The following is a 9,562-nucleotide window of genomic DNA, read 5'->3' on the forward strand; positions in this document are numbered from 1 at the left end:
CTCCCATACATTGTTTTCACATAAAATTCCACACATGGCATTACAAAACAAAATAGGAATTGGAACTTTATGATCAAAAGGAGTAAAAACAAAAAACAAAGGAAAGTGACCCTATAACCGGACTTTATGCAAGCATTCTCAGTACTATAAGAACATTACAAACTGAAACTCTTAAACTGAAACTCTATGTATTTTCTCTAAAATGTAGAGCAAACTAAGGCAAAAAGGAAAAATAATTCTCCAACTGAAACTCAATGCCAAGGATGATAAAAGAAAGCAGATGAAGGCGTAACCAGGAGATAGCTAAAAGTATGTAAAATCAGGGTGTGAAATCTATAAATTGCCTTCACTGATTAAAGTATACAATCCAAGTAGTGTAGGCCGCCCAATTCATAGAGCCAATTAATTCCTACCCACCCCAGTGGTATTTTGGATTTCCTTCCCCACAGGTTTGATTTCTTTGGAATACGAAAGCACGCCTGTGGCTTTGAGTTGCAACAACCAGCGTGCAAAGCAATGTTTTGATTTAAATTGCTATAAAATCCCTGAGAAACTCGGAGTACCAACCTGCTCTCTGAATAGAATCTGTCAGAATTCGGTCTGCAGTGTCGTACTTCGTGTGGTAGATGTAACCATTTTCAATGAAAGCCAGGTCTATCCCTGTTGATATAATTTCATGGTAATGTGATCAAACTAAAAAAATAGTCAAGGTGTTATTTAACTAAACCAAATAACTTTCCACAAAATGAAACAAACTGCTTATATACCCATCTCTTTCCCCAAGTGCAAATTTGCATGTTCACCCGTGACCTCTGGCCTCCCCCTTCATTTCTCCTGTGCCCGGCACAGAGATCAACAGGGGCTGCAGGAATCGAGAGAAGCCTTGGCTGGCTTTGCAGTTTTCCCTGCATTGTGATTTTTGCATAGCATGCATGCACCATAATTTGCAATATATTGCCAGGTCAAAAATTAAGAAACTGATAACACGATATGGACATCAAACCAGTTTTGACGATATAGCGATATACCTGAAGGAGCGTCTCCACCCCCATCGTTCGGCCTGGACGCTGAGGTCCAGCTCCAAGGGCCTTCTGGCGGTTCCCTTGCTGCGAGAAGCAAAGCTACAGGGAACCAGGCAGTGGGCCTTCTTGGTAGTGGCCCCCACCCTGTGGAACTCCCTCCCACCAGATGTCAAAGAGATAAACAACTGCCTGACATTTAGAAGACATCTGAAGGTTCAGGGAAGTTTTTAATGTCTGACATTTCAATGTATTTTTAATCTTTGTTAGAAGCCGCCCAGAGTGGCTGGGGAAACCTAGCCAGACGGGCGGGGTACAAATAATAAATTTTATTATTATTATTATTATTATTATTATTATTATTATTATTATTATTATTATTAAATTGAAGGGGGAACATTGACTGGATGGTTCCTCTGCCCAGCTCTGCCAGCCTCTGCCTGCAGCGAGGCACCAGTATTTCTGTCCCCCGTGGCAGAGCCACTAGAGCCAGAGTTGACCCCACTGTCATTATTTGACTGATGTCTCCCTGCCTTCCACCCTGGTTGGTGTGAGCAACAGGGTTCTGGATACAGCAGCAGCTCTGGCACAGAATCACACCTCACCACTGCCCTGAATGGGTCTGGATTGTCCTGGAACAGGATCAAGATTCTAAGTGCTTTCAAGTTGCAGTTTATTGCTGTTGCTTCGGAATCGGTGCACCCTGTGCCCCTTTGCCATTAGTTTTATCGCCCCAGGAAAGAAATGCCTGAAATTCTTTCGAGCGCTGGATGGCTAAGCCTGCGCCCTAACGCTCCAGATCACACGTTTCTGTTTGCACGGCTCACAGGAGAGAACCATCTTTTTCTACCTTCTTTCTTTCGTTCTCCTGCACACACAGGGAAGCAGAAATAAAGGCCTAACCAAACGGTCAAGCAACATACCTGGAACGTTGCCGAAATCTCTGTAAATGCGGAAATCTGTTTCTGCGGGGATAATGCCACTCTGAAACACTTCCTGAGCCACGACACAACCAAAAGGGTGCTTTGCAGCAGAGATATATGCTTGCACCAGCCAGGGGTTTTCAGGTCCTGGAATAATTAGGAAACAATTGCAAAAATGAAGAATTGTCCGATTTTAAATTTGCGCTCTGTATTTGATCTGTAGCTTGACCTATCACAAAGACACAGGCTTGACTCATACTGCTACATTTATTTACCAGGACCTCTCAGTCCCATATTGCTCAGTAGCATCTCCACCCCAATGTTCTGCTTTGAGGTCCTTCTGGCGGTTCCCTCACCGCGAGAAGTGAAGTTACAGGGAACCAGGCAGAGGGCCTTCTCGGTGGTGGCGCCTGCCCTGTGGAACGCCCTCCCATCAGATGCCAAGGAAATAAACAACTATCTGACTTTTAGAAGACATCTGAAGGCAGCCCTGTTTAGAGAAGCTTTTAATGTTTAATGTTTTATCGTGTTTTTAATATTCTGTTGGGAGATGCCCAGAGTGGCTGGGGAAACCCAACCAGATGGGCGGGGTAGAAATAATAAATGGTGGTGGTGGTGGTGGTGGTGGTGGTGATTATCCAGAGAAGGTCTTCAGAGGTCATAGCCAGGGGAATCTGGGTCAGGAAACATTTCCTTCGTGGACCTCCTTTACGTATCTTAATGTTGAAACCATAAGGTGGGGATATTATGCAGAGCAAGAAACTGCGTCTATGACACCTGTGTTTTTAGTTCCAGCATAGCTAAAGGCAAATACAAATAGTCCCGAAATTTGGATTTACAGGAAGTAATTTGTGCTGGATCCAGAGACCTTTGACCTTGAGGAAGGGTCGAACAATGACCGCTTCCCATTGTAGCCCCTTTGTGCTTCCCCAAAAAATTATGCTTCAGAGGGTTGGGAGACCGTTGGGAACAGATGGAGATGGGAATTGCATAGAAGCTTCCACTGGATCTCAGCCTCTTCCATAAACATTTTATTTATTCATTTTTATTTTATTAAATATAGATCCTCCCAAGGGAGCCCCAGGTCCTGCTATTTGAAGAAGGGGCTGAACTGAGCCCAACCCCTTTAGCTGCAACCCCCCTCCCCATCAACTGTGAACTGTATCGATGCTCAAATTGTTTCCTTGTAATCCAAATTTCAGGGATATTTGCATTCATCTTTAGCAATACTGGAACTAAAAATACAGGCAAAAGTACTTCTGAACGAACTACTTGCTCTTTTGTTTTGTTGCCTGATGGGAGCAATGTTTTGATACATTGACTATTTTTTCTCTCTCTCTCCATAAAAACCTTCCCCAGAGAGCTTTACAAGCTCAGCTGAAACAGTAATAATAAAAATAAACAACAGTGTTCAGTCAGCAATCATACATCCATTCAAATAAACAAACAAACAATAAAAACAATTCAATCAATATAAAATAATCCAATAGCAGAGGAGGAAAGAGGAACGCATTTCTAGTGTCTAGAATTCTATTTGTGTCATTCTTTGAGTCAGTGTTTGCAAGAATAGCAATAAATATTAGCATGGTGGAACACGGGCAAACTTCCCAAACCAAATTGCTGCTGGTAAATATGCCTCCTACATTGTTCTTGTAATTATGCAGGAGAAGAGACTACTTGAAATTGCAGTTAAAGATACAGAGATTATTAGTGAGACTCAGAAAAAAGTTAAGCATGTGCAGAGGTTACTCTTTGATACTTAAACTTCTTGTAATCACCCCGAGGCAGAAGCATACACAAAACTGCAATTGCAGGTTTATCTACTATGTAGGAGTAGATTCCTGCTATAACAGAAAGGGGGAGGAGGGGATTTTTCAGGCCAAAAGCATACGAACTGAATAGAACTTGAAACCAACTCTATCAATGACCAGTGTTTAGACGGGTAAAGAAAAAGCGATTTATATGCGTTGTATTGCGAGATAATATTGTGCCACCAGGTGGCAACATGGAGTCCCGGTTTTTCTCTACCTGTTTTCCCTGTTTAAATTTACAACACTTTAAACCGAAACGCTTCTTTGCCGCGTCTAGATCCAGCCTCGATTTCTGCCATTTTACACAGGCCTTATGTAAGAAATTCATTCACTTTTGCTGATCTTTCAAACATGTTCCCGTTTAATACAGAAATTCTGGCACATCTAGAGTTGCCAAACCAGTTTAAATGCTAGCTGGAACATCAAGGGGCTGAACGGTTTACTATTAACCTTCTCTGAATATCAGATCAGATGACTTAAGAACAAGGATAACTAATTCAGTCAGCAATTATTCTGACTGTGGGGGAAAAACCTGATTTCCCCACCTTTAATTTTACACCTGTTTGCTTTCGCCAGAGCCACAATGAAAGTTCAACTATATGATAACCTTTTAAACATAATAATAACAACAATGGATTCTGCATCAGTTGTATTCGAGTAGAGTTTTGTTTTGGATTTGCTTGTTTTATTAAAAAAAAAGAAAGCATGATAGGGGATACATGATAGGGGATATTAAGCCTCTTACCTGTCTGAAACACAAGTTCTTTCCCTCCTACTCCAGCAGCCTCCAGATTAATAAATGCTCTAACTGATTTAGCCCAGGGGTGCTGAGTTATGAAGCCATGACTAGCCTTGATGAGAAGCAAAAACAAGAAACGTCAAACATGGCGAGACATTTGAATCAGCGTCTCATCACACAAAAGCAATTCTGGTTCTCACAAAACGTTAGGAGACAGTGTTGTAAGGCAAGGAAATAACTTGTCGCAAGAGCACAGAACTAGCTAAACTGCAAAGTGTCCGACGGGGCTTCTGTGCCTTCTGATTGGCTGCTGGAGCTTCCTTTTGAAGGCAGCAAGAGGGCTGGGGGGGGGCATCAAATTTTGGCCTCGCATTGAAAACGCTTTAAGCGTTTTGAAAAATAGTTTGAATTTGCCATAAGCTCCCCATCGCCATCTAGTGTCACGTTTGTACAATGTGCACTTAACACACACTTAAAACGTTCTATTTGCAGCTGCATAGCTGGGTCCTAGGAATGCTCAAGCCTTTAAAGCACAACATCAATATCTGGATCCATTTCAATCTGCCTCAATTCAGCCTTGTTTGGGGACAGAAACTGCTTTGGTTGCCCTGGTTGGGTGGTCAATCCTGGGAACTGGACAGGAAACCTGTGTCTCTTTCAGTTCTGCTACAACTCTCAGCCACTTTGAATACCACTGAGCACAGTAGTCTTTTGGGCCAGCTAAAGGGGACGGGTATAGGGACGCGGGTGGCGCTGTGGGTTAAACCACAGATCCTAGGACTTGCCGATCAAAGGTTCGCGGTTCGAATCCCTGCTACGGAGTGAGTTCCCGTTGCTCGGTCCCTGCTCCTGCCCACCTAGCAGTCTGAAAGCACGTCAAAGTGCAAGTAGATAAATAGGTACCACTCCAGCGGGAAGGTAAACGGCGTTTCCGTGCGCTGCTCTGGTTTGCCAGAAGCGGCTTAGTCATGCTGGCCACATGACCCGGAAGCTGTATGCCGGCTCCCTCGGCCAATAAAGCAAAATGAGCTCCACAACCCCAGAGTCGGCCACGACTGGACCTAATGGTCAGGGGTCCCTTTACCTTTACTTTAAAGGGGACGGGTACTGGATACACAGTCAATGCATCAATTGATCGGTAGCTCTGATTACTCATGGAGGTTGGGGGTCAAAAAGGTGGCACTGGGAGACTTCCAGTACTTTTCCATGTACAGTGGTACCTCGGGTTACATACGCTTCAGGTTACAGACTCCGTTAACCCAGAAATATTGCTTCAGGTTAAGAACTTTGCTTCAGGATGAGAACAGATTCAGGTTAAGAACGGACCTCTGGAACGAATTAAGTACTTAACCCGAGGTACCACTGTATAAAACTATGTTTTTTCCTTTAAAATTCATGCAAAAAAGTTGGGGGTCGTCTTATACATGGGTAGTGCATAGGGTGGACGTTTGATTGGTTGCTGCAGAGGCTACTGATGTGTTATTGGTTGCTGCGTCAATGGGTGGTGTTGATTGGCTGATGCTCCAGCAGTTGGGCAGGCGATTGGCAGCTTCTGCGGGCAACGGGACAGACGGGAGGCGGATTTTGTGACACGTGCGGGTGAGCGATTTTCGGCAACCCCCCCCTAAAAAAAGCTCAACAACCCTGGGTAATCCCCCCCATTTTCTTAAATTTGAGCCCCCCAAAATAGAGGGCGTCTTACTAGGTGGAAAAGTACGGTATTTACTTAAAGCATTTTATCGTACTCATCAGCCCAAAAGTCACCCACAGCGTACAGTAACAAGCAAAACAGTGCCTTCCCTCAAGATTGCAGTGCCATAGTGCTTGCAGCTTTTCCAGCTCTAAACCAGGCACGGAAGAGCCTGTGTGGGGTGGGGGGGGGGTGGAAGGCAAGGATTGCCCAGAGTTCATGAGCTTTTTTTAGGGGGGGAAGGCCAATGTTGTTGAGATTTTGGGGGGGGGCCAAAATTGTGGAGCTTTTTTTAGGGGAGAAAGGCCACAGTTGCAGAGCTTTTTTAGGGTTAGGGGGGTAAAGGCCAAAGGAGTTCCTGAGATTTTTTTAAAAAGGTAAAGGGACCCCTGACGATTAGGTCCAGTCGTGACCAACTCTGGGGTTGTGGTGCTCATCTCGCTTTATTGGCCAAGAGAGCCGGCGTACAGCTTCCAGGTCATGTGGCCAGCATGACTAAGCTGCTTCTGTCGAACCAGAGCAGCACATGGAAACGCCGTTTACCTTCCCGCCGGAGCAGTACCTATTTATCTACTTGCACTTTGACATGCTTTCGAACTGCTAGGTTGGCAGGAGCAGGGACCGAACAATGGGAGCTCACCCCATCACGGGGATTCGAACCGCCGACCTTCTGATCAGCAAGTCCTAGGCTCTGTGGTTTAACCCACAGCGCCACCCGTGTCCCAAGCTTTTTTTAGGGGGGCATTAATTGTTGAGCTTTTTGAAGGGGGGAAGGCCAAAGTTTTTCAACTTTTTTTTTTAAGAATAATTTCTATTAAGTTTTCCATTTTAACAATCCAATCAAATCACATTAAATATTCCAAATTATACAAATACATATCATAAAGTCCAAATATTTTGCCAAATTATAAATTTTTGTTGGGGCTTCCCATGCTTCAAGGTTCTACTGCCTTGAGTTTCCAATAGTTCCTTCTTTAAAACTTCCTGCTGTTATCCTTCTTTCTTTCATAGCCTCTGAGTTGTTCCCACAGGCGGGCTGAAGTGAACAATAATATGCTTCTGTGTGAACATTGTATGACTCTCCTTTTTTTTTTTTTGCAGCTGGTAAGTCTTTTATTTGCAGTATGTCCTCACATGCTGGTATTTATGCCGATTCAATCCAAAAGTCCTTCTCTGGTTGCAGACGCCATCTTCTCTCAGTTCTGATGAAATAAAGTCTAGGCGTTTGCTCATTAATTTTCTCTGACAGGTTGCACCAAACATTAGTCTTTCCAGGGGAGGTTTGCCAAATCGGACTTGAAACACAGCTATAATAACAAAGTAAGAGCTCGCCTCTCCCTATGAATATTAATCTTTGCAACTCAGTCTGTTTCACAATGGCGGATCCCGATTAAATAGCATGTCACAGGAGAGTCTTTTATCTTCTTCCAAGTATTTCAAAGAGCAAAGGCTTTAGTTAATGTTATTATTTCCACACAGTTTATATTTCCCAATCTCACTTGCTATAGGTAATGTAGACGGTTCTTCTGGGGGGGAGGGTTTGTTAGGTATTATTGTAGTAGAAAAAGATAAACTATTATTCCCCCCTCCTTTCCGTTTCGTTCCAACATACCAGTTTAGATGTTATTCTTTGATGTCATCTTTCTTCCTCCCGCCACTCTTGGCACCTCAGTGGCTGTAGTTGGCAGATTAATTACCCTTTCTTCACCCGAAGCATATCCAAAATTCTTAAATCCAATTTTTTATCTTAAAGTTTTTCAACTTTTCTTGGGGGCTAACAATTAACTGCAACGATAACATGCGTGCAAAGCAGACTACAAAAGATTGACCTTATGACGCTATGTAGGGACAGAGCGAGGAGGCAGGGGTCAGAAACATTCAAAATACTTTACTTTTCTTCCCGCAATCGATAAGGGTCCCGCAATCGCCCAAGAATCTACCTGTCGATTGCGGTCGACCGATTGGACATCACTGCTCTACACGAAACTGCTGGGAAAGGATTTGGGGTTTATGGTGCCAACAGTATGTAGAGGACACCAGAGCTACTGCAAAACATGGCAGCAGCCAAAGTAAGCGGCTCTTGCATTCGCCCTTCCTCTGCTTCCTCTCCTGCCCCTCCTCTGAAAACTTTTTTAATGCATTGATGCTGCTAATGCCATCCTGTATTCTTTTCACTGACTGGCTTCAGGTGGGAGCCAATCTCACTGTTTTCATACACATTGTTGAGTCACTCTGAGGACCTTCAGATGCAAAATATAAACCAATACTATAAAGAAATGCAGTTGTTTTGTTTTCTGATTTTTCATTGATTTTATTGTTTCCTAAATCCACGTTTACCTGCAAGACACTCTCTTCTGCACCATTAAACAGGAATATGACAGCATGCTGCAATGGTTTGGGTGATTTAGAAAGGGTGTGCAGTATCTCAAGCATCACAGAACAGCTGACCGCATCATCACTGGCCCCTTAAAATGAAAATATACAGAGCGCAATCAATTTATGTGTATTGATGCACAACTGCTGCACAATTTTTTAAAACCTCATTTGAGTAAAACGCCTTAAAAAGGTTTTCTTTCAGCCTTGTATTGTTACATGAAAACACCCTAAGAGGATTATGGAAACGAAACGAAGAATTTCCTCCCTCCTTGCCAATTGTAAGTGCTTGAAAGCGCTTGGCATAAAATCAGATGCAGTCCTTCCTTTTGCTAGCATTTCAAAAAGCAAAAGGAAAATGACTGTGTAAAAGCACAAAATTATCAAGAGAGTTCTGAGCCAGGATGGCCTTTGACATTTTAATAGTTTTATAAAACTACTGAGCGTTTTTTAAAACAAAAAAGCAAACAAACAAAAAACTACTGTGCAAAAATTTCATTACCCAGATTCAGAAAAGTCTGTGGGATAAGCCTTTGTAGGCAGGTTAAGTCTTGTTAACAAAATTACGTTTAGGTAAGAGTTTTTTTGCCTTTTATAAAATGTTAAGCTGGATAACCAGTAAATTACAACTAATTTTAAATCTGCAGAAAAAGTAAAGGGGGGGGGATGTATACAAATTCACCCCATTAATATAAGCTTTTGAAAAGTAAAAATATTCTCAGCGTGCTGTGAAGCTGACGATGTCTACAAAGTACCCAACAACTAAGACTTACAAAGCATATAAGGTAAAGGTAAAGGGACCCTTGGCCGTTAGGCTCAGTGGTTTACACCACAGCGCCACTTGTGTCCCTTTTACAAAGCATAAGCAACTTTAAATAAAATATTTAGGTCAGCTCAATAAATTGCATTTGTGGAGAATTCTTAGAAATTTCTCCACCAGAATCAGTGAATAGAAAGATCTGGGCCTTCGCTGGGGTCCACCTCTTAAAGAAAGGGGGAAACACAAA

General features: G+C 42.9%; 1 protein-coding gene across 4 annotated transcripts in view; it reads right to left on the bottom strand.

Moving 5' to 3' along the window:
- ERMP1 (endoplasmic reticulum metallopeptidase 1) overlaps positions 1 to 9,562 on the bottom strand; it is a 41,688-nt gene that overhangs the window by 23,126 nt on the left and 9,000 nt on the right. For all 4 annotated transcript variants that reach the window (XR_014520630.1, XM_083482254.1, XM_083482252.1 and 1 more), the window contains exons 3-6: positions 8,520 to 8,647; positions 4,499 to 4,604; positions 1,943 to 2,089; positions 568 to 660 (exon numbers count right to left, since the gene is read on the bottom strand). Coding sequence is in view for 3 of the 4 variants with exons in the window: in XM_083482254.1 (XP_083338380.1) it covers positions 568 to 660; positions 1,943 to 2,089; positions 4,499 to 4,604; positions 8,520 to 8,647 (474 nt within the window). In the remaining variant the exon portion in view is untranslated. The remainder of the gene's footprint in view (positions 1 to 567; positions 661 to 1,942; positions 2,090 to 4,498; positions 4,605 to 8,519; positions 8,648 to 9,562) is intronic.

Source organism: Podarcis liolepis, assembly GCF_965112155.1.
Source record: "Podarcis liolepis genome assembly, chromosome: 17".
In the NCBI taxonomy this organism is placed as follows: Eukaryota; Metazoa; Chordata; class Lepidosauria; order Squamata; family Lacertidae; genus Podarcis; species Podarcis liolepis.